The 26,497-nt window shown below is 36.6% G+C and overlaps 2 protein-coding genes across 2 annotated transcripts in view; both read right to left on the bottom strand.

The window, feature by feature from the left end:
• Positions 1-23,866, bottom strand: part of LOC121431189 (DNA excision repair protein ERCC-6-like) — a 52,800-nt gene extending 28,934 nt beyond the window's left edge. Inside the window, exons 1-2 of the mRNA XM_041628699.1 lie at positions 23,825-23,866; positions 23,134-23,342 (exon numbers count right to left, since the gene is read on the bottom strand). Coding sequence (XP_041484633.1) covers positions 23,134-23,342; positions 23,825-23,866 — 251 coding nt within the window. The remainder of the gene's footprint in view (positions 1-23,133; positions 23,343-23,824) is intronic.
• On the bottom strand, positions 2,947-11,403 carry LOC121430923. The gene is made up of 2 exons (XM_041628355.1): positions 10,292-11,403; positions 2,947-3,379 (listed from the first exon to the last, which is right to left on the bottom strand). The coding sequence occupies exons 1-2, from the start codon at positions 11,186-11,188 to the stop codon at positions 3,050-3,052; spliced, it is 1,227 nt and encodes a 408-aa protein (XP_041484289.1). The 5' UTR covers positions 11,189-11,403; the 3' UTR covers positions 2,947-3,049.
• Positions 23,867-26,497: the final 2,631 nt, after the last annotated feature.

The raw sequence follows: 26,497 nt of genomic DNA on the forward strand, positions 1-26,497 counted from the left end.
ATACCAGTCTTTATAAAATAAAGACTGGTTATCAAATATTATATGTTTATTATGCCAAAGTATTTGATTTCGAATATCATTACAGTTAGGGTTAGACATACACACATCTTTCAATGTGGTAACAGTTCTAAAAATTTCCCAGGCCTCCAATATTTCTTTGTAAAAAGTTGGTATTTTCCTTTCGTTTATAATTTTTAGTGTTTTAATATTGAAATTACAATTTAAAAGGAACGAGATACCTCCTAGGAGGTCAAACCAATATGAACACATTTTTTTCCATATTTCTGTTTTGTCATTCAAAAACCTTCCTAACCATTTTAACCGAAAGCTTAACATTTGATGGTAAACATCAGTCATTTTTATTCCACCATTTATATAATTTTCTGTTAAAGTACATCTTTTAATTTTTTCTACTTTTCTGTTCCAAATGAATCTATACACTATATTATTTAACATTTTCAGGAATTTCGTTGGAATGGAGTCAACAATGCTCAAATGTATTATTTGACTCAGTGCTAAACATTTAAGAATAGTTACCCGACCAAAAATAGTTAAGTTTCGTTTTGACCAGCTTTCAAGAGTCTTTTTCAATTTAGTTAATTTTTCTTCCCACTCTAAGTTTAGCGATTTGTCATTATCAGAATGAATATAATGGCCTAAGTATTTTACAGGTTTTACAGTCCAAGATAAATTGTATTTTTTAATATCATATTTCTTACTTGTATCTCCTAACCATATCAATGCTGTTTTTTCTTTATTAATCTTTGGTCCTGCTATTCTACCAAACGTTTTTAATTCATTTAATATTTTTCTTAACGATTTTTCATCTTGAACAAAAAACAGAGTATCGTCAGCATATTGTAAGAGCTTAAATTGAACGTCATGTTCTGTAATTTCAATAGGTTTAATCTTTTTGTTTTCTCGTATACTAATTGCTAAAAATTCGGCAGCGATGATAAACAAAAGGGCTGATAATGGACATCCTTGTCTTATACCTCTTCCAATATTAAAACTTGTTGAGATCCAACCGTTTACCAAAACAGAGCTTGTAATGTCTTTATAAAGAACTGAAATCCATTTACGGAATGATTCACCAAAATTGAATTTTTCCAAACACACGTTTAAAAATTCTATATTCAAAACATCGAAAGCTTTCGTGAAGTCTGCTAACATAATGGCACCTGTTTTACAATGATTATTGAAAAAAACGATAACATCTTTTGTTAACCTTACATTACAAGCTGAGAGACGTCCCTTTATATACCCAGTTTGATTTTCATGAATAATTTCGTCAACAACTTTATGGACTCTGGCAGCTAGGACAGCTGCTATTATTTTGTAATCACAGTTCAGCAGTGTAATAGGTCTCCAATTCTTAAGTTCTTTACAGTCACCTTTTTTGAATAATAAAGTGATAAGACCTTTTCGCTGGGTATCTGACATAATTCCTGACATGTAACATTCATTCAGACTTTCTACAAGAAGGTCTTTCAACAAAGGCCAAAACGTTTGATAAAATTCAATCGAAAGTCCGTCTGATCCAGGGGCCTTATTTTTTTGCATTGCAAATATAGCACGTTTACATTCTTCATGTGTTAACAATCCTTCGCACATCTGTTTACTTTCGTTTGTTAATTGATGCACAGTTTTAGATGATACATAATTTTTCATACAAATAATGTCATTTTCTTCACACGTTTCTTTTCTATATAATTCTGAATAAAAATTTACAACCTCTTCTAAAATATCTTCATTTTTTGTTATAACTTTCTGGTCCTTTTCACGTTTCATTTGTGAAATTTCTTTTTTCTTAGCATTATTTCTTTCTAACCCAAGAAAGTATTTGTTACTTCTTTCTCCTTCTTCCATCCATCTTACTCGAGCCCTAATACCAGCTCCTTTACAATCATGTTTATACATTTTCTCTAATTTATCTTTTACATCAATATAGTTTTTATGCACATTTTCATCATCAACATTAACATCCATTTGTTTACTTAACTCACACAGGTCATTTTCTAATGATAACTTTATGTTTTTTCTCTGAGATGATTTTTCTCGACAATATTTTTGTGTGAATTCCTTTACTCTAATTTTAAAAAGTTCCCATTTTACAGCTGCTGGTAAACTCTTTTGAGAGAACGACTGAAAAATATCAATTATTTTGTTTTGATAATCATGATCTTTTAAGACATCAGTGTTAATTTTCCAATATCCTGGACCTTTCTTATTTTTAGCGGTACATATTTTAATTGAAATTGCGTTATGATCCGCTCGTATTGCAGGACGAATATCAGAATATAAAGTTTTGTTTCTAATATTTTTTGTTACGAGCCAAAAATCTAACCTTGAAGCTCTTTTTAGATGTCTGTTTCTCCAAGTAAACTGTTTGGTATTTGGATGCATCACTCTCCACATATCAAAGAGAGAGTGTTTCTTAATTATCTTTTTAAGGTTCGTAGATTTCTTATAATATAGAGTTTTCATACCTTGTACATCTTTACTCATGTCTAATACACAATTCCAGTCACCTCCTAGAATTAAATCACATTCTTTAAGTGTCGAATACTTTTCATTCAATTGACAATCTAATTTACCAAAAAACACTTCTCTCTGCTGTCTTTGAGTTGGAGCATATACATTTACTAACATTACATCAATATCATTTACTTTTGCGTGCAATATTAACAATTGCCCATTCATTCGAGTTTTAATAACAATATTTTGTACATTTAGTCTGTCATTAAAGAAAATAGAAACACCTCGAGAGTGATTGCTTCCATGATCGAAAAAACATGGCCCACGCCATTCGCTTCTTATGATATTTTCAATGTCTGATGACCAATATGTTTCTTGTAAAAATAAAACATCCACTTTTTGGTTCTTGACCCACTGAAAGATTTGATTTCTTTCTTCCTTATTTCTTAATCCTCTCACAATTTAAACTTAGAATGTGACAATTTGTCATGAAGTTGAAATGATTGGGGGAAAAAGTAGTTTAACAACAAAAAAGAAAAGAAACAAAACAAAGTGTTTATCGTTCTTCGCTTTATTTCTTCTTTGGAAGTTTCTGTAGAGATTTTTGTTTTCTCTTCTGCTTTACGATTGCGCTCTTTGTCTTCGTTGTATGCTTCGGTAATACGGGAGATTCGGCAGATAACTCTGACAACTCATGAACAGTGACGTCATCCTCGCTCAGCGTAACATCACTGGAACTGTCATCCGTTGCTATGGTTGAATGTGAACGGAAGACTCCACGTGTATCGTGATCAGGTGCATCAGAAACATCGGCTGAAAGAACTGTGGCATTCGATCCGTGTGTAGTCAGCGTCACTGTAGTGGCTGGATCTCTCATTGCTGTACTGCGATCGCGATCTCCCATGACGAAAATCTCTCGTTTGAGGGCTGTATACCCCATTTTTCCTTATCAACAAATATCTTCTCCCAGTAATACAAATCCTATTGCCCTCAAGAGATTAAATTTAAGTATAGAAACACCTGTTTCTTGACCTCGGTCCGCGAAGATAATTCACCCCAGCATCTACGGTCACAGCAGGGGGCCACACACGATGGATTGCAATGTGTGTAGTTCCGGCGAGCGCATGGCCATGGATGTATACACGCGTTGATAGAAAGTTTTTTCTTTCTTTCTTTCTTTCCTTCTTTCTTTCTTTCTTTCTTTCTCTCTCTCCCTTCCTTTCTTTTTTTCTTTCTTTCTTTCTTTCTCTCTCTCTTCCTTCCTTTCTTTCTTTCTTTCTTTCTTCCTTCCTTTCTTTCCTTCTTTCTCTCTGTCTGGCTGTCTAATTCTTTTCTTTCTAGACTTATTTTCTTCCTTCCTTTCTTTCCTTCTTTCTCTCTGTCTGGCTGTCTAATTCTTTTCTTTCTAGACTTATTTTCTTCATCCACCCCCTTTTGATCTACACCTCTAAAGAACGTGCATTTGCCAATCATATCTGTAGTAAGGCCTATGAATGTCCTTTTCTCAAAGCTGAGGTGTAGGCCTATACATAGAACATTAAAATACAAAGACCAGCATTATGAATCACAATGTTTGGATAGCATTTCAGTGTTCTATTCATATCTATTCAGAACGTTTTCTAATTCACATGCGTTATTAGCAGGTGATCTTCTTTATCTCCCATTATTGTTCTTATTTTGTAGGCCTATAGCCTGTGTATACGGTAAACCTCCCTCTGAAATACCTTTCTTGGTTTCATGTTTTCTTTCAGATTTGTTTCCACCAAGGCGTGCCGGAACACTTTCAGTTGTTTTTTTTTTTTTTTTTTTTTGGGGGGGGCAAAATCCCGAAGGGGGCACAATATTTTTGAAAGCGTGAGATACGGAAGCGATCGAGAGGGTGTGGGTGAGGGTGTAAAAATTGAGTGTAAAAGTTGCGTTTCTAAGAGCATTCAAAAATAAATTTCTTGAGAATTAAACAGTCTTGGGGTTCTTTTTGATCCTGTTTCCTCCCTTCTGACCCAGACTGGTGTTTCTTCATGATCAGGGTCGCAGTTCCAGCAAATTACGAGCCTTATTGCAAACTCTATTGTTTTAAACCAATGTAATATAGGCCTTTTAAAGACTTTAAGATGACAAACATGCATGACCGTATGCATCCGGGGGCCACCGATCGAGAGGGCAAAATTCACCCAAAGTGTGCACGAAATCTTTCAATTTTATTCTAGAAAATGCAAAAGCTCCCCCATCACCATGGGCGGAAATCCCAGGGGGACAGGGGGGACGCGTCCCCCTACCATTTTGGAAAGGGGTACATAATATCAAATGTCCCCCTACTATTTGTGCTCTTTTATTATGGAAAAAATACATAATTTCAAATCGAAATTATATCCTCGAATTTCGAAATATATATAAACAGATAGTTTTTGTTAAGAACTTGGTTAGGAAAAGAAAAGGCATACCGGCCCAACTATTCTCCAACTCTCATCTAGCCCTATATACCAGCCAAAGAGTGATGACATTGATGACATCGATGGCCATTGTCAATTTCATAACTAATAAAAATGATGAAAAAAGAAAATCGCCTCTGAATTTAGTGCATAGACGGTTAGACGAGAATGTTCCATACCCAGTAAAATCATACCTTTGTTAATCCAATTCACTTTCCCTTTATTCCAAATTTACTTGGAATATACTGAGAATATTTTCATTGTTTGCGTACTCAGTATAAAGAATAGTTTTCATGAGTTATGATTAATCCTTCACAATGAACTTTAACTATGCTTTATCCCCCAAATTTGTTTTTAAACACTCTATTAACGAGACTTATACTCCATTTTTACACAAAATTCCTGCCGTGGGAGGGGTCATCATAGGTAGATCAAGGGGCGAAGCGGCGGAAGGTGAGGCGAAAAATAAGAAGAAAGATAGGACCGGGAAGAAAGTTGAATGATGGAAGGGAGGTGAATAATTGGGAAAAAAGAAAACTTTCAGGACATGTTATGAAAATAATAAAATCGCTTGCGCTTTGCATAAATACACAGCCATCTTTTTATTTCAAAACGTGCTTGATTTTTTTTTCACTTTTTTGGATCGAAATATATAAAATCAAATCATTTATCTAAGAAGATATCCATCTTTTTCATAATTTGTAGGTTTAGATATTAAAGAAAATTAGCTTGCCATTCGGTTTTAGTCTGAAATGTATTCATTAAAAGGTTAAACGTTATCACACTGTAATAAGATGGAAAAGGGGCTTTTCAAAGGTATGTTTCACAGAGGACTGTTCGTCAAAAGACGCCAGGCTTACTATGATAATGTCATTGCTCCGTCAGGGGCAAAATTGTTCATTTTTGACAATAGAAATGACAATTTTTGGGCATAAAAGTGCCTTCATCGTATACTTTTGTCCTTTAATTATTTAAAAATTTATCATTTTTCTACTTTCAGGGGGGCACATTGGGGGGGGGGCAAAATCTCGTTTTGCCCCCCAAAAAATTTATTTGGGGGGGGGGGGCAAGTGCCCCCTGCCCCCCCTCGCTTCCGGCGCCCTTGTTAAAGATATATAGAGAGAAATAGAGATGGGGTGGAAATTCCACCCCATCTCTATTTCTCTCTCTCTCTTTCTCCCGACAAAAAGGACAGGGCGCTAATTTTAATCACCTCATATTAGCAGAATGATAAATTTTGAACTAGACAATAAAACAGACATTTATCACAATCAAATATGGGCATGTTCAAATGGGTCGCTTGATCAAAGATAAAAAAGGACACTGCAAAGGAACTTTCACTATGAAAAGGGGGCTAAGGGGGGGGGGGGGCAAAAAAACAACTTTTTTTAAAGTGATTATTCAACATAATGTACTTGAGGAAGGGGAACATATTAAAAATGGGCACTGAAGGGATCGGGGTTCAACGGGCACGCGGATTTGTAAACTAAGACACGTGATCGATCTTTCCAACACTCCATCTTCCCAACTCATCAATCGCCTGAACTCGCTCTCCAACGATGAACATTTTGACTTACAAAAAAATTAGCACAACATATCTAAGTTAGACATTTAATGGTGGAAACTAAAAGTATAAACGACCCAAAACAAACGGTGGAATGGATGCAGCGCACATGGGCAGTTTACCGGAGAACCACGTATGGTGCAATAATACGTTTGCGATTAAAAAATAGTTACAGGCATAGTTTGTATTTAAATTATGAATAAGACTTTGGGGTAAAAAAAATAATGATTTCATATTTTTGTGCATATCAGCAGCATGATTATTATACTTTGTATGTTGGTATGCCATTACTTCTATTTTTCGAACGTTAAGACTGTATCATTGCGCGAGTGAACCCATTTTCTTGCTGGACGGACAGAAACTATGCATGCATCGCGGTCCTTGCATGCTAAGCATACCGTAATTTTTATTCGCTTACTTTCCTTATTTCAAGGTCGATTTTCTTCGTTCGAAATTGAAAATGGACTAGTATTGGATGTCTGAATGTAATATGCCTTTGAAAACGTGATTAATATCGAATACAATAATTTCATTCCGAAGATCCTTCTACAGGCAGACAAGTCTTACGTAATAGCACAGCGTTGTTTATCATTTCGTCCTTGGCTCAACGCTCATTTAGCTGGCCCGTGGTGGTGAAATCGAGACAAGGGGATTACCTGGCCAAGATGGGTTTATCGGGGTTGGAAAAGTTTCCAAACGCGAATCGGGGTATAAAACCGCAGTTTGCAGTCCGAAGTGAGGTCGAGAATCAAACGGGACATTTTCGTAATGTATGATAGTCGATTTGACATTTTCCGAACCTAGAAATGTTCTTTCCGATGAAGTTTTTTTCTTGATTCGTGTTCCTATGGGGTCCTAGAACAAATTCAGCTTGGTTGCCAAAAGTTGCCGTTTGGGCAATTTTGCTAATTTGCATAAATCCAAAATGGCCGCCAGATGCCATCTTGAAAACCTAACTTTTGAACCCCTGTCCACAAAATGATGGGTAATGACTTGTTTTGGGGGTTTAGAGATGTGTAGAACCGATTTCTGTAATCATTTTTGGAATATAAGGTCATCTTCAGGTCAAATCCAAGATGGCCGCCAGATGCCATCTTGAAAAATTGACTTTTGTTCCCCTTGCCCCAAAATGACCAGTAATATCTCTATTTAGGGGTTTTGGGGGGTGTAGAATCCATTTCTGCTTTCTATTTTGCAATTTAATGTCATCTTCAGGTCAAATCCAAGATGGCCGCCATCTTGAAATATCAATTGTTGAACCCTTTGCCCCAAAACATGAATAATAACTCTATTCATGAGTCATTTGGTATGTTGATTCAATTCATGCAGTTATTTTGCACAAAGGATAATCTTCAGATCAAATCCAAGATGGCCGCCGACCGCCATCTTGAAAAATTACTGTCCGAGGCTTATACGTGTTAGAACTAATGTAAAAGGATTTCAGTAAGAATACTGAATCTTTTTTTTAAATAATTCTCAAGTTCAAGGTCAAGGTGAAGTTACATCATAGATGTCAGATTTCAACATTTATTGCTCAACTTAGAATGAATCCTCTTTAGGTTTGGGCTATGGTCCATTTCGAGTGTATTTTTATTTTTTAAGGTCCATCCATACTAGTCTCTAGAGCAAATTTTTACAGATGAAGGAGGATGGCGCTGAGACACGTTTATATAGAGATGCTATCCTAGCCTTCCTCCTAGGCCTTTGGTCTGCCAATTTAGCATTCCGTTTATTTTCTGACGTCTTTACCCCTGTACTTAGTAGCTCTCCATAGAATGGCGACTATCATCTACACCTTCATAAGTGTTAGTGTCTATGCCGGCAAGTTTTATGTCACGTTTGCAGGGGTCTTTATAACGGAGGTGTGATCTACCGATGGGGTGAGACCAATCACACAGCTCACCTTACCTTGGCGAATCCAAGAAGGGATTCGCCAAGGTTTCATGCGGCAAACATGCCCCAACCACCTGAGGTGCCTTTGACTAAGGAGCGAGAATAAACTGTTCAGCAGGTACGCTGAAGGGCCTCTGTATATTTCACTTTGTCCTGCCATTTAACGTGCATGATACGTCCGAGGCAGCTGACATGGAAGGTGTTTAGCCACTTTTCTTGGTCGGCGTAAGTTTTCCAGGACTTACTTCCGTGCAGGAGCTTGGCCATGACTGTGACAGATTTTACAATCCTGATGCTTATATGCTGGTCCTCTGAAAGGGGGCAAGAGACATATAGTCGGTCCAAGGTAGGTGAGGAGTCCACCACAACCAGACAAGTGTGTGCTGTTGATATACACATCTGGAGGACAGTCGGTGTCTAGAGTCTATCAGGATTTCTGACTGTCTCACAGGCTGATGGATGATCCAAACCCTTTACATGCACAGGACAGGCAGCTGTTATGTATATTCCTCTTGAGAGGCAGGGGCGACATCGTTTCTGTGAAACATTTCACGATTGAGAACAATCCTGACCGTGGAACAGTCTTGGGGGAGCCTATCTTCTGCAGGAGGCTAAAGAGTGCACTCCAGCTGACCAAGTCAATGGCTCTTGTCAGGAGGAAAATTCCAATAATAATTATAAAGGAAGTTAATAAGTTAACTAATTTTTTTGACAAAAAAATTAAGGAGAAATCACTTTTTAATTCAAATAATACTTTAAAGTCATTTCACTGGAAAAATATGGTTGCACAGAAATAAAAAAAAGGATCAAAACTCCCGAAATCATAGCCCAAACCTTGAATGGTTTCATTCTAAAGTAAGCGGTTGATGTCGAAATCTATCAACCATCTGACCATCATAGACATGACTTGACCTCGAACTAAAAATTGAGTGATTAAAAGAAATGAATCATTCTCACTGAAATCCCCTTACATGAGCTCCAATACATAACAACAACCTTATTAGGGAGAGCACTTCTTCAAGGTTCAATAGTCTCGGAAGTAGTTTTTTTTTCTTAATATGGCGTTTAGTGATGGCGTTTAGTGGTCATGTTGGATTATTTTGACCTGGAGATGATCCTATATTGCAAAATTATTAACAGAAATGGAATCAACATACAAAATAAATCACGAAAAGAGGGATTATTCATGATTCTGGGACAAAAACATGAGAATTAATAAAAGAAATGAGTATTCTTATTGATATCCCTTTACATTAGTTCTAACACGAATAAGCCTCGGAAAGTAATTTTTCAAGATGGCGGGTGGCGGCCATCTTGGATTTGATCTGAAGATTATCCATTATGCAAAATTACAGCATGAATTGAATCAACATACCAAATGACTTACGAATAGAGTTATTATTCATGATTATGGGGCAAAGAGTTCAAAAGTTGATATTTCAAGATGGCGTCATATGGCGGCCATCTTGGATTTGACCTGAAGATAACATTATATTGAAAAATAGAAAGCAGAAAGAGATTCTGCACACCCCAAAACCCCTAAAAAGAAGTATACTCGTCATTCTTGGGCAAGGGGATCAAAAGTCAATTTTTCAAGATGGAATCTGGCGGCCATCTTGGATTTTACCTGAAGATGACCTTATATTGCAAAAATGATTACAGAAATCGGTTCTACACATCTCTAAACCCCTAAAACGAGTTATTACTCATCATTTTGTGGACAGGGGTTCAAAAGTTAGGTTTTCAGGATGACATCTGGCGGCCATTTTGGATTTATGCAAATTAACAAAATTGCCCAAACGGCAACTTTTGGCAACCAAGCTGAATTTGTTCTAGGACCCCATAGGAACACGAATCAGGAAAAAAACTTCATCGGAAAGAACATTTCTAGGTTGGTGTATTGAGCCTATGAGACTGTCAAATCGACTATGAGGTATTGTGTGATCTTCGCTTGGGATGGCGTCTGGTTGTCATGGTGCAGCGAACTCGCTTGACGTTTCGAAGCTAGAAGCTTGTCTATGGCTTGTTCCGCTGGGCTGGCTGTGGCTGCCGTACGATCTTCGACGTGGCTATCAAAGGAACTGCTCTGCGAGGTGGGCGTGGCATCAAAAAGGCACTGCATTTGAAGATGGCCTGGTTGTTTACATCGACGACAAACGACAGGATTGCTACACAGTGATCGATGATGACCTTCGCTCAGACATCTCGAACACACCACAGTAGATCTTTGGGTAGATGGGATCTGGCCAAAGTGAAAAATCTTCCCTTTGAAGGGGCCAAAGGTCAAGAATCTGGGCAAGGGTTTGGGGGGTGGCTGTATGTACACAACCCTGTCACCAGTGAAGCAGTCCGTCAATTGACCATCCACCCTTAGCCTCTGGTAAATTATAGGTCCAAGTATCTTACAGTTCAATTTATCAAGTTCATCAGCTATCAAAGTGTCATGTGCAGATAGAGGGATATCTCTAATCACTAGACGTAGGCTATTTTCTTTCCCAGCGGAAAGAAAAGGGTTTGTGTCATACACTGTTACGTTTGCGTTTCTCATATTTATTCCATTTGTAATGAGTTTTATTCTAGAGTTTTGACTCTCGATATAGAGTCTCCAAAGGCCTCCAATTTTCTGCACTCCCTTTATTTCACGTCCTTGTACGCTACTCAGTAGACATTTGTATACTTCCTGGTTTGTTAGCGTATTTTCATTAACCGATGGTATGTCCTTATGTTTAATGAAGATAGGCTTACCTCCGATTGGTTGTGAAGACGGGAGATCGCTACTCGCTTTCCTAGCGTATGACGTGTCAGTACATGAACGTGCCGCCATATTCAAAATTCCAAATTCGGCTGAGACTCGTGAATTGAAATCCGTATTTGCAGGGTCACAGAAAAGTCATCCAAAGTCAATATCTAGAAAGAAAGTTTTAATGAATTCTCCGATGCAACGTCAAGTAAATATTTCTAGTCCAAGATGAATTCAAAGCGTTCAAAATGAGGAAATTTCACCGCAGTGAGAAAAGTCGTAACCAAATCAAATGACGGTGAAGTGCGCCCTCCATGATGATGATGATGATGGTGGTGATGATGAGGGTAAATTGCCAGTTCGTCTATTGCAAACTCGATCACTCACCACACGGCCTACTTTCATTTATTTAGTCTAATGCCATTCCGTCCATCCACATTTCATCTAATAACCATTTGGTCTGGGGAGCGTTTCATCAACATTTTCGTCCGACAAACTGTCAGATCTGACAACTTTCCTTGATAATGATTGGCTGAGAGTCACTGTTACCATAGTAACTGTCGGATAAAACAGGACTTGTCGGATAAAACGTCCGACAAGTCCTTTCATGAAACACTCCCCAGATCATCACTTGTCTAATTGCCCAGATCATCTATGGCCATTTCGTCTCATACCCAGTTGGTCTAATATCCATTTTTTTCATTTAATTTTTATTCATTTTGCAAAATTAAGGCGCTGTCACACCTTGGCGTTTTAGACAGCGTATGCCCGACGTATGAGGAATTTGGCGAATACGCTGGCGTACGTCGAATACGTTACGGGTAAGTTTTGCATACGTTAAGAGTACGCTAAAACACGCTGGTATACGTCGTCATACGGCGAGGTCGTCGAAAAATGTTGTGCAAGCTCAAAATTTTTCGACGTATGCCAGCGTATGGCTCATACGTCCCGCATACGCGGGTCATAAGTTGTAGGCAAGTTACGCGATCGTTGATACACGTTGACACATGTTACTCGTAAGTTACTCATAAGTCGATGTACGTCGAGATAATGTCCAGCGTACCCTAAAACTTACTTCTAACCTATGAGTAACGTGCTTTGAACGTATGTGTAACTTAACTCCAACGTATATTGACGTATGAAGACGTGCTCGGACGACCACAAAACTTACTGAACGTGTTTATAACTTACAGCTACCGTATAATGGCGTATTGACAACGTTTATAGGAATTGGTATATAAAGGTGGGGTTCACAGGAGTTTTCTTCAACATGGCGGTGGTGTTGATACGGTCATGTATCGTGCGGTTATGATTTGAATAGTCGAGCGGCAGCCTTTTTATTGGCTACGACACGTGTTCGTCAGCGATACGCTGCCGCGCGCTATGCGTAAGTTAGGCTATCGTAGGGCATAAGTTGTTTACGCCAGCAATATGCTAAGCATTCGTTGGAATACGTTACTTACAAGTTAACGAAGTGTTCGATATAAGTTACTAATACGTTATGTATACGTCTAACTCGTTATGAATACGCTAAGTATACGCCCAGAGTTGAAAAAAAATCAACAAAGTTCAGCGTATGCCGACGTTTTAGAGAAATTTTGATACGTCGGGCATACGCTGTCTAAAACGCCAAGGTGTGACAGCGCCTTTAACACTATAGTCCAATTAGACGACATGGTAAATGAACTAGATGGCTATTGGACTAACTGGCTATTAGTCGGAATTATGCAAAATGAAAGTAGACCATGTGGTGAGTGGATGAACTGATGATAAACCAAATGACAGTAGATGAGTTGGCAATTGGACGAATTGGAAGCAAACCTCAAGTAGGAGGAAGAAAAGGAGGATGATGTGGCGGCGACTGATTATCATGTCCATTATCATGGTAATAACGTATAAAGAGGTATGATAATGATGGTGGGGGTGGAGGTCTTCATTATGATAAAGATGATAATGATAATAATAATAATAATAGGCATTTATACAGTGCCACCTATCTACAAATAATCTATTCCGAGGCGCAGTGTTTATTATCATTATTATCCCAGCTTTAGCTCGATCTACCTTTCAGCGCTCAGTGCATTCCAGGAATTAATCCTGCCAGGAACCCATTCACCTCACCTGGGTTGAATGCAGCACAATGTGGATAAATTTCTTGCTGAAGGAAATTACGCCATGGCGGGTGTAACCCACGAACCCTCTGTTTCAAAGTCAGAAGACTAATCCACTGGGCCACAACGCTCCAATCATTTAGTCCAGGATAGAAGAGGCGTAACCTTGTTTTTTTACATATACAATATTTTTTAATGGTTTCTTGTCAATTCGGGGGTGCTGATTACGAATCTGAATGATGCCACTGGTGTAACCTTGAGCGTTTTCCGCAAATTGGCAAAATCCAATATGGCCGCCAAAATATGCAAATTACCCATACAAATCCTAAAATTGTCCGCACATTTGCTACGAAATGCATGAAATTGTGTGGCAGGAGTGAGATACTCTCTGAAAAATTAATTTTTGACAAAATATTTATTTTCCTCATATTCAAAATGGCCGCCAAAGTCCATTGTATACTCTATTATGTGCAATATAAAGAGGGAAAACTAGCTTTCGCAAAATTGAGCACTAAACTGCAAAAGAAAATCGCGATGTATAAACGAAGTGATATATGCAAATCATTATTACTAACGAGATATATCATTCATTATATCATAAATGGAAGATTTCTGTATTTTGATATCTAAAATGGCCGATCACAAGAGTGATCACTAAAATGCATATTATTAAGATTACACGAGTGGAATACTGACTATTATAAAACATAACTGTTAACGAAATATATCATTGATATGCCATGTATGTGATAAATGTTGTATTTTGATTATCAAAATGGCTGCCAAGGGCCCTAAAAGTACGATGCACAATGAGAAAGAGGGGCAAAGAAATCACAAGAGTGATCACTAAAATGCATATATATGTGATAAATTAATGGGATATTGTTTAAAAACATATTTTCTAACGAAATATATCATCAAGGTTAAAAGTTTGTGTTAAAAACTGTAGTTTTACTTTCAAAATGGCCGCCATAGACATTAAGAGTATCATGCACAATGCAAAGTGGGAAACCAATATGAGCACCCTAAATGCAAGTATTAGTGATCTATGAGTAGAATATTGTCCGAAAGCATAATTTATATTAAGAGATATCATTCATTCTGCCAGTTAGGTGATGAATACTGTTATTGGAAAGTCAAAAGGGCCGATACAGGCCCTTATGATATTATGCACAATGTGAATGGGAACAAATTATTTCAACAGAATTTGGCTTTGCTTGGCCAAATGGTGATGTATGAGTGAAATATCGTCTGAAAACACGATTTACAACAAAATATATCATCTCTTATGTAATTTAGGTGGTAAATACTGTATTTCAACCTTCAAAATGGCTGCCATATGCCCTTTTTGTGAACATTATTTGTCTACACTCAAATTGTATATTATACGATAAGGGCTTATGGTGGCCATTTACAATTTAAAAATGCAGTGTTTATCACCTTAAATACACGACATTATGATATATCTTGTTAGAAACCATGGTTTTAGACAACATGTCACCCTTGCATCAGAATTCACAATTATAGGCAATATTTAGAGTCAAACAAAGCCAAAATTATGTCAAAATTATATGTCTAATGTTACAATGTACATAATACTTTTAGGACCTATGGCAGCCATTTTGGATTTCAAAGTACAGCATTTATTACCTCCACAACCAATATGTGATGTATTTAGTTAGAAATCATGTTTAAGACAATATTTCTACTCGTATTTCACAGTCATATGCATTTTATGATTCTCACTCTTGTGAAAATTAGTTTCTCCATTCGCATTGTACGTAATAAATATAGGGATTATGGCGGCCATTTTGAATGTCAAAATACAGCATTTATCACATAAATTGCATATTAACAATGATGTTTTTAGTCAGTATTCCACTAGTTTATCTTAATTATATGCATTTCAGTGCTCACTCTTGTCACTTTTTTCCCCGGCCATTGCCCTTGTACATAATATTCTTTATGCCACTGGTCGCCATTTTGAATGTTGAAATACAGTATTTATCACCTAAATTACATAAGGTAATATATATTTTGTTATAAATAATGTTTTCAGACGATATTTTACTCATACATCACCATCTGGCCGGCCCGGTGTAAAAATGGCAGAGATAATAATGGCAGAGGTAAAAATGGCAGAGGTAATAAGGGCAGAGGTAAAAATGGCAGAGATAAAAATGGCAGAGGTAATAATGGCAGAGGTAAAATTGGTAGAGGTAAAAATGGCAGAGGTAAACATGGCAGAGGTAAAATGGCAGAGGTCATAATGGGAGAGGTAAAAATGACAGCTATAGGTAAAATATGGCCAGCCGCAAACCCCGATGCAATGAATAGTCAAAAAGCCCCCGCATGTACATAGATTAAATTAGAAGTGCATGTCACGGTTAGGCATTTCATCATATCATTATGTCTTTATCGGCCTAACAATGCTATTTACGAATTCGTTGGAGGTGACGTACCGTGAAGGCTTTTTAAAAAGAAATCAAACGACAAATATTTTTTTCATTCAATTCATCAGGAGCAAAATGAAACTCCACTATTCTCATTCATCATTTTATAACATTACCTTTTGTCTAGCTGTTTTTTTATGTCTAAAGTTTTGCCAGGTTTACCGTTACAAAAAGGAGGAAGAGTAGACATAAGAGAGGTGGAGAGACAGAGAGGGTTAGAGGTGGGAAAAGAACAATGCAGGAAAAGCTTAGACCTTGAAATTGTCACGAATGATTGTGGTTGAATATTATGTCCTAATTTGTAATGTCGTCTGTACTATTCGTGTTAAATATTTGAATGACAATAAGCATGCATTCCAAGGTTTGGCACTGAATATGTAACTGATTATGAACATCAATAATAATCTTGACTGGTAAACCAATTTGGGGTCGATCGAGGGGTTGTGGAGCCGTGATATGTGCAAACGCCGGGATATGTGCAAACAACGGTATATGTGCAAAATTTTGCCGGGATTTGTGCAAACAACGGAATTTGTGCAAACGCCACGCCGGGAAATGTGCAAATCTGTCAAAATTTATCAACGGCATCTGTGCAAACGTGACGACGGGATATGTGCAAATGAACAATTTTCACGGGAAAAGTGCAAACCTCCGGGATATGTGCAAATCACTGCATTTATCCATATAAAGGCTATTTCTAATGAAATGTTTCATAAAATTACTGTTAAAAATTAGAAACATGCCTGCATAAGGGAGAAGCTATACAGTGACATCGGCAATGAAAAGCTATTCAGAGAGGCAGGGGGGGGGGGAACTGTTGCACCCACAAATGTAATAACGCCCACAAATGTAATAACACTACCCACAAATGTAATAATTTTTGATCGCCCACAAATGTAATAATGACTTTACCCAAAAATGTTATAAATTTGAAGGGCTTTTTGGCAAATCCGTTCTTAACTAGAATCCTATAGTGGTAATGCGTTCATATAGCACACAAGTGCAAAGTCTCTTTTCCTGACCCGGTTATTTAACAAATTATAATATAAATCCAAAGTCTTTTTTCTAGACCCAGATGTTTCAAAAATTATAATATATGTCCAAAGTCTATTTTCCAGACCCGGTTGTTTCAAAAATTATAATATATGTCCAAAGTCTTTTTTCCAGACCCGGTTGTTTCAAAAATTCTAATATAAGTCCAAAGTCTTTTTTTCCAGACCCCGTTATCTCAAATATTATGATATAAGTCCAAACTAAGGTACGATAATGATGTTCCAGTGGAATAAACATAAGAATCAAGCTTAGTCTTCTCTCCAGACCCAGTTAATTAAAACTGGTGGAATCAATGTCTTTGTTGTTGTTTTGAATTATACGGAATGTATTGTGAATATATTCGCAATGAGTAAATTGAGAATCAAGCATAGTCTTTTCTCCAGACCCGGTTATTTAAAACTAGAAACTGAAACCCTCTAGTAATGCCTTCATATAGCACAAAAGTCCAAAGTCTCGTTTCCAGACCCGGTAGTTTCAAGAAATTATAATATAAGTCCAAAGGTTTTTTTTTCCAGACCCGGTTATTTCAAAAATTATAATATAAGTCCAAACTTAGATACCATAATGATATTCCAGTGGGGGGGGGAATCGAGCTTAGCCTTTTCTCCAAACCCTCTTATTCAAAAATTGTAAATAACAAAACAACAACAAAAACTGTATAAAGACTCCATAATCTTATTAATGCTGGATAACATGGACATATGGCGTAGTCTTTCAACCAGACTCAGTCATTTTTTTTCAAAATAACGCTAATAGTAAAATTAGCAATAACTCCAAATCTAAGACCAAGCAATCCTTGAACCTAAGAACCTGTTTTTAAAAAGAAGTTTAGAACGTTGTCTTTATTCCAGACCTAATCATTACAAAAATTACGAAAAAGAATCTTCTAACATAAGACCCTATCACATTCTTTTGGAATAACACAAGTTTTAAAACGTTCTCTTTCCTCCAGACCAGGTTATATAAAAAATGAATTAAAAAAGAAAATCAAATCAAAAACCAATTTTCAAAAGTTACACCCACTAAAAAAAATGTCTTTACCCCACACCCATTTTTTTTTATATAATAATACTAAGACCCCTATAAAACATTGTAATTATGCATGAATATAGCAAACGTCCTTTCTCCAGACTTTGTTATTATTATTTTTTTAATAGTTTTTACCCATATTCTAAAACGAATACCCAATAATCTTACTACTGTGGAATAACATGGAGATCGATTGCAGACTTTTCTCCAGACACAATTATTTCATGAATAAAAAACCAATAAAACCCAACCCCCAACAGCGAATCTAAGAACCAACAATCTTCCAAATTAAGACCAAGTAGAAAAGCACATGTTTAGAGCGTTGTCTCTTTTACAGACCCAGTCATTAAGAAATTAATTTAAACATTCTTAAAAACATTAGACTTTGTCATATTCTTATTCCTGTTGAATAACATGGATATTAATCTTAGACCTTCGTCTAGACCAAGTTATTTATAAGATAAAAAAAATAGTGAAAAAAAAAACAAAGCTAAGACCAATTTTTTAAATTAAACCCAGTTAAAATGCTTGGGTTTAGAAGGTTGTCTTTACCCCACACCCAGTTCTCTTAAAAATACAAATTAAGCAAAAGATTAATCAGGAAAATTTAGACACCAGCCTCTCCCAAACTATAAAAAACCTGTGATAACGCATACCACAAAAACGACAAATTAATAAAAGGCGTAAATATTCAGATCTGAATGGTACGCGCCTTAAAAACCCAAAATAACAACAACGTTATTTTACATTAATGATATTGTGGCGTCTTTGTTAATATTGTTTGTCTGTTTTTATCCTTTCTAATAATTTCCTATTTTGAAATAACATGGTCTAGAGCAAAGACTACACCATATTTAAAGACGTTTGTCCCCTGGAAAGATCAAACCTCAAGATGTTGATGGACCTGAATCCATCGACGGGACAGCCTAACGCCGTAACTCTGGTACGGGTGTGGGAGGGGCTCCTCTTTCTTTGCCTGTCTCTCTTTCAGTCATTTGAAATCATTTTTTCCCTATCTTATCACTTCTTGATCACATAAATCCTCTCTCTTTACTTTACGGGTCAATATAACCCCAGAAAATTTATCTTAGGCCTCTGAGATTATTGAAATTGTAACTAATAAAAAAAATGCTGAAAATATTACAAATGGTGCTTGGTACACTGAAAATTTAAAGTACCGAAGAACTTGTTAAAACGTTATCCCGTATTGTTAGAATCATTTTCTTTTATAATAATATCTCATAGATCGTCGTATATATATGTCATATGTATTAAATGTTCTGTTATTTGTGTTTTTTTTCATAGAAAAAAGGAAGGAATATACAAGAAATTATTTTTTATGGTTTGCAGGATCGTTCTGTTGTTGTTGTTATTGTTGTGTTTTTAATGATTTTTTAACTGGGTCTGACAAAAAGACTACGCTATATTTTCATATCTGAATGACATTCATATCTGAATGACACGCGCCTCAAAACCCAAGCTAACAACAACAACAACAACGTTATTTAGCATAAATAGGATCATGGGTCTTTTTTTTATAATTATTATAATTTTTGAAATTAACCGTCTCTGGAAAAAAGACTTTGGACTTATACTATAATATTTGAATTAAGCGGGTATGGAAAAAAAATTCGCATTTTTGTGCAATATAAATGCATTACTATAGGGTTTCAGCTTTTAGTTACCGGGTCTGGAGCAAAGACTATGCTTGATTCTCAATTTACTATTAGCGTCTGGAGAAAAGATTAAGCTCGATTCTCATTTTTATTCCACTGGAATATCATTATTGTATCTTAGTTTGGACTTAAGTTATAATTTTTGAAATAACCGGGTCTGGAAAAAAGACTTTGGAAGTATATCATAATTCTTTAAACAACAAGGTATGGAAAAAGACTTTGGATTTATATCATTATTTTTTAAACAACCGGGTCTGGAAAAAGAGACTTTGGGTTTATATTATTATTTTTGAAACAACCGGGTCTGGAATAAAGACTTTGGATTTATATTATAATTTGTTAAATGACCGGGTCAGGAAAAGAAACTTTGCACTTGTGTGCTTTATTAACGCATTACTATAGGATTTTAGTTAAGAATGGATTTGCCAAAAAGCCCTTCAAATTTATAACATTTGTGGGTAAAGTCATTATTACATTTGTGGGCGATCAAAAATTATTACATTTGTGGGTAAAGTGTTATTACATTTGTGGGTGCAACAGTCCCCCCCCCCCCCTGCCTCTCTGAATAGCTTTTCATTGCCGATGTCACTGTATAGCTTCTCCCTTATGCAGGCATGTTTCTCATTTTTAACAGTAATTTTATGAAACATTTCATTAGAAATAGCCTTTATATGGATAAATGCAGTGATTTGCACATATCCCGGAGGTTTGCACTTTTCCCGTGAAAATTGTTCATTTGCACATATCCCGTCGTCACGTTTGCACAGATGCCGTTGATAAATTTTGACAGATTTGCACATTTCCCGGCGTGGCGTTTGCACAAATTCCGTTGTTTGCACAAATCCCGGCGAAATTTTGCACATATACCGTTGTTTGCACATATCCCGGCGTTTGCACATATCACGGCTCCACAGGGGTACCGTCTGGTTCAGATTCTTTGCATAAAAGAAGACCCTGAACCTTCTTTACTATTGCATCCAATATGATATAGACGGCTTGATGGTTATAACCCTTGGAAGCGGAAGTGCTGTTGGGTATTTTGTACACCATAAGCAGCACCCTCTTGGTAATTAGCTACTGCACTGTGTAATCCTACATGCATGCATTTGTATATACTTACAGAAAATTGGTATTTTGTGCATGTACCGATACAAATTTATTGTAATAAAATTGTTTTCCCCTTTTTAAAAACATATCTGTTCTGTAAAATTGTAGAAAAATTGTGGAAAACCCTCCTGTTATTATAATCTTCAAATATATGTTTTTTTTCTGTAAAACCTGTTTTTTTTATTTTTCTTCTGTAGAATCTACTGTTTTTTCTAATAGTGTACCTCGGCCACTTTTACCTCTGCTATTGTCACGTCTTCCATTTTTACCTCTTGTCATTTATACCTCTGCTCTTTTTATCTGCTGTTCTTACCTCTGCCATTTTTACCTCTGCCATTATTACCTCTGCCATTTTTACCTCTGTCATTTTTACTTCTGCCATTTTTACCTCAGTATCTGCCATTTTTAATTCTGCCATTATTACCTCTGCCATTTTTACCTGGCACCATCTGGCCAAGCAAAGCCAAATTCTGCTGAAATAATTTGCTCCCATTCATATTGTGCATGTGCATAATATCGTAAGGGCCTGTAGCAACCATTTTGACTTTCCAATAACAGTATTTATCACCAAACTGGCAGAATAAATGATATCTCTTAACTGCTTAATAGAAATTATGCTTTCAGACAATATTTTACTCATAGATCACTAATACCTGCATTTATGGTGCTCACTCCTGTGAATATTGGTTTGCCACTTTGCATTGTGCATAATACTGTTATTATCTCTGGCGGCCATTTTGAAAGTAAAAATACAGTATTTAACACACACTTTAAACCCGAATGATATATCTCGTTAGAAAATATGTTTTTAAACAGTATCTCATTAATTTATCACACATATATGCATTTTAGTGATTACTCTTGTGATTTCTTTGCCCACTTTCTCATTGTGGATAATACTTTAAGGGCCTTTGGCAGCCATTTTGAAAATCAAAATACAACATTCATCACAAACATGACATATTAATAATATATTTCGTTAACAATTATGTTTTTAGTCAATATTTCACTCGTTTAATCTTAATAATATGCATTTCTGTGATCACTCTTGTGAATTTTTCGGCCCCCATTCCATTGTACGCAATACTGTTTGGGCCAGTGGCTGCCATTTTAGATATCAAAATACAGAATTGTTCCCATTTATGACATAATAAATGATATATCTCTTTAGTAATGATGATTTGCATATATTACTTCGTTCATACATCGCATTTTTCTGCGGTTTAGTGCTCATTTTTGTGAAAATTGGTTTTCTCTATTTATATTGTACATAATAGAGTATACAATGGACTTTGGCGGCCATTTTGAATATCAGGAAAATAAATATTTTGTCAACAATTATTTTTTCAGAGTGTATTTTACTCCTGCCACACGCTTTCATGCATTCCATAGGCAATGTTCGGACAATTTTAGGATTTTCATGGGTAATTTGCATATTTTGGCGGCCATATTGGATTTTGCCAATTTGCGGAAAATGCTCAAGGTTACACGAGTGGCATCATCCAGATTCGTAATCAGCACCCTCGAATTGACAAGATACCATCAAAAAATATTGTATATATAAAAAAACAAGGTTTGGTCAAGTTTCTATGGGGCCTATCCTGGACTAATTGTGATGATTGTGATAATGACGGTGGTTAGTGAGGTAAGCGATGAATCCCAATAACCAGAGTTAGAAATGAATATTCATTATGAATGACGTATTCTGTTGAATTTCGGGAATCAGTCATAGCTGCATAAGTCTGGTAACCAACATAAGTTATATCTCTACACCGTTCTCCAAACGAGTTCTCTTTGGCACCATGGCACATAATAGTTTGTACGTACTTCTCTACAACGCTATCAAATTACGCGCGCTATGACACTGCTATGACTCTTCAATTCCCGAAATTCAACAGAATACGTCATTCATACGTCATTCATAATGAATATTCATTTCTAACTCCGGTTATTGGGATTCATCGCTCACTGGTTAGTGATGATAATGACGGTGGTGCTGATTATGGTGAGTATAACTAAGGACGATGTTGGTAGCAAAAACATGTTGGCGATTATGATAATGAATATACATGTGATGGTGATGATAATAAGCCAGTTCGTAGTTCCTTTCTGCGCATGATCAAAAGATTCTACGCATGATCAGAAGAAGGTCATTTGTACTAAAGTGACATGGCGCTTTAAAATCTAATGAGATAAGCACCAACTTTGATTTCTTGATTATTCATATATTCTTTTGAATTGTCGTTTTAATTTACATCCACAAAAAACAACAATACTTCCACGAACGACTGGTATTTCACAGTTTGCAAAGTACAATGTGCAACATGTGCATTCAAAGAAGGGATGCAACAAATGCCTTCATTAGTTCATTTGTGTGCTATTCTAGTCACCTGGTCTATTCAATTTCTTCATCCTGCTATGTAAGGCAAGCTAACGTAATATCTTGCTTTGAAATCTGCCTATCATGATGAAAGAAATGAAAGGTCATTTGACCAAAATTGTCCATGAAGTAACTACGAACTGGTCTATGCTGATCAGCCCCCTCTTCCTGACCATCATCCTCCCATGTTCATTATTCCGCAAATAAAACCCCATCTTACCCCATATCATCACCGAGAATACCTCCCTTGTTCTTCCGGTGGAGGCCCCAGAACCATAGAAGAGCCTTTTTCTGGTACCCGTATAATCTCTCGTAAACATCCTTATTGAGGTAGAGGCCTTCTCCAACGTGAACATTGCCGAATATATCGCTTACTCCGATATCATTAGGATAATCATCATCTACTAGTATGATCTCTCTTTCACTTGCCTGCATTTGAAGAGAAGGTAAAAAATATCTTGAATACTATCAATATGAGATCAAATTTAGAAGCAGAATAGCAGCTGCAAATCATTTTAGTTTAGTTTACAAGAGAACATGAACTAATGTATAATTCTGACTGAATACGACATCAACAGGGATAGAATTTATAACACTTTAAAATATAAAACTATAGAATCTATAATAAAATCTAACATTTCTGCATGGAATCTATGAGCGAAAATATGCTGAGAAAAGAAAGGCATCTACGCATTAATGAAATTACAATTTGAAAAACTAAATATGACTGAAACATATTTTAACCTTAATTTAATTAAATCTGAACACCCGCCCCCTTACAAAAATCATGACAGTTGACATCTTTAAACCCCTTTTGTCACGCCAGACTCTCTTGGCTATTAAAGTAAAGAGATATGGAAGCTAATTTCATCAGTTCCGTGTCATAATTTTCCTCATATAAACAGCTTTACCTGAAACCTGGTTGACTCTTGCATCATATTGCACGCAGTCATCCTATCCATATCATTGTATATAATGTTCCTCTGTCATTTGAACAATCTAAACAAAAATGGGAAAATTAGGGCTGGATCTCCATCACATCAAATCTTATTGAGTCACAGGCAAGTTTTTAGCTAACAACCTATCTATATTGTGGAACAATCAAGTACAGCTCAATTTTAGTGGGTCCAGAGCGAGATGAGGGAATCCCATGGGGGATTTCCCCATGGAATTCCCCAACTTCCCCCCAAAAATGCTTGCATTCAAGCGCAGCCCGCCTGACTGATATAGTCTGCTGTGCAACATCATGTGCAAACCCTTCCGAATTCCTTATAACCCAAAAGGAAAAACCAGAAAGACCAGTAATTTTTTTTACTGGTTTCCAGTATAATTTTACTGGTTTCCAGTATATTTATACTGGGCCAGTTGATTTTTAACTGGACCAGTAAAAATGAACTGGAGACCAGTTCAAACAATTGCATTCTGTTTACTGGTCCAATAAATAATGACTTTCAAGTCAGATCATTTAACAAATTATGAAAAATGAATCTTGCAATTCAGAGAAAGTTATTATCGTTATCTTTTATCAGTGTTATGATCATTGCTCTTATGATTGTTACAATTATTATTATCATGATTATTATGATCATTGCAGGGGCGGATCCAGGATTTTGAAATAGGGGGGGGGCGCCAGCGGCGAGGGAGCGAAGCGGGGGGAGGGTGTGGGAGGGGGGATACCCCCCTGCCACGGCAAGGACTTTTTAAAAAAATCATGTCCAAAAGTCGTATTTTGAGAGCACCTTTAGAAGAAAAATGCACACTTAAATCACTGTAACTTCATGAATAAAAGACACATACTGACTCATTTAGGAGCTGGTTTCCAGTCACACACCGTATAAGCGGTCATTCAAAACATACATTTGGCAAAGGCTCTTCACTTGCAATATACAATTTTGCTCCTTGATAATTCGTTGGAATGATTGCTTCGGCGAAACTTAGTTGGGGCGCCCTGGATAATATGCCTCTGAATCTACCAGAAAGTGTAAAAGTTAGTTTACATTAAATACAAATATGTCTGACCTATACATTTCAGTGAAAACGTACATGACCAAGGCAGAATGATAATGCTGCGCACGTGGCGCCCGATATAGGGCTTCATCTTTGAGTGAAGAATAATCTCTGGGATAGACATTTTCATTCGCATCGTTGACACTTTCTCTCGCGATCTGTTACTTACAATTTACATGTATTTGCCATAAAGACGGACAAACGCATGTTACAAAAAACACAAAATTTCGGGAAAAAATGATATCCAATCCAACATCTTCACACTGGTCACTGCATTGCAACTCCCGATTACAAGTGGTGCAACTTTCCAACCAATCGACTTGCGCGCCATGGAATTCCGGAATTTACATAGTGCAATACAGTATGACAGAGGTGCATTTGTGCGAACACAAAGGCCATGAGCGTAAATTAAAATATAGTTTTGACTAGATCTAGCCCTTGAAATTGACTACATTGTACCAATCCAGTAAATATAACCATCCAAAAAAAAAAAAAAAAAATCCGGCGAAAATAGGGGGGGGGGGGCGCCCGAGGCGCCCCCCTCTGGATCCGCCACTGCATTGTTGTAATCATTCTTATTACTGTTATTATTGTTATTGATATTGCAATTAATATTATTAATATTATCATAATTATCAAATATAATCAAGTATAGTTTACCTCATTTGCATATTTCCTGTTTTTTAAAGAAAAATCAGTATTTATAATGGAATATCCTTGCAATAACACTCATTGTTGTTTGAAAACCTTCAAAATAAGTGTGTGAACTAATTCACAATGAAAATGTGTAATTTCATACATCGCATTCAAAATAACAGCAGAAATATTAATTTACTAACTATCTTTTCCATCACATTTTACTGGCCATGGTATATAACAAACCAAATGCATGTAATATATTCATCCAGTAAGACCAGTATCATGATAAGATGTCGACTTCCCGAGATAATTATCTCAACATCTCGGTGGCACTTTTAAGCTTCCATAAACAACCTATCTATATTGTGGAACAATCAAGTACAGCTCAATTTTAGTGGGTCCAGAGCGAGATGAGGGAATCCCCCGGGGGATTTTCCCATGGAATTCCACAACTTCCCCCCAAAAATGCTTGCATTCAAGCGCAGCCCGCCTGATTGATATAGTCTGCTGTGCAACATCATGTGCAAACCCTTCCGAATTCCTTATAAGGGCCCGGCTTTACAATAAAGGGCCAGGGTCTACATGGTCTAAATATATATATATATATATATATATATATATATATATGTATGTATTGTAAGAAATGGATGAAGAGAACAATGGTAGGCGTAGCTTAAATCAAGGTTCCCCAGAGCTATCTACCCTTTGGAAAAATTGGTGATGCCGAAAAAATGTCTCCGCCGGGAATCGAACCCGGGCCCCCAGCTTTGAACGCCGGTGCCTTAACCACTAGACCACAGAGACGGTTAGTAGCTAGGGCGAGCCCGATCCGATTGACCGTCAGATAGACAGATTTTCGACACTATACCAATTATATATTCCTTTGTCGGGTGAAGGTGAGTTTTGAACAATGACAAGCCGCCATGCCTCAGCTGGAT

Source organism: Lytechinus variegatus, chromosome 17, assembly GCF_018143015.1.
Source record: "Lytechinus variegatus isolate NC3 chromosome 17, Lvar_3.0, whole genome shotgun sequence".
NCBI lineage: Eukaryota > Metazoa > Echinodermata > Echinoidea > Temnopleuroida > Toxopneustidae > Lytechinus > Lytechinus variegatus.

Bases quoted from the DNA above. Each gene is read 5' to 3' on its own strand.
- LOC121430923 (XM_041628355.1), bottom strand. From the start codon at position 11,188: ATGGCGGCACGTTCATGTACTGACACGTCATACGCTAGGAAAGCGAGT. The intron at 3,380-10,291 runs GTCGATTTGACA...ATTTTCGTCATG, and splicing joins AGATCACACAATACCTCATA to GGAGATCGCGATCGCAGTAC.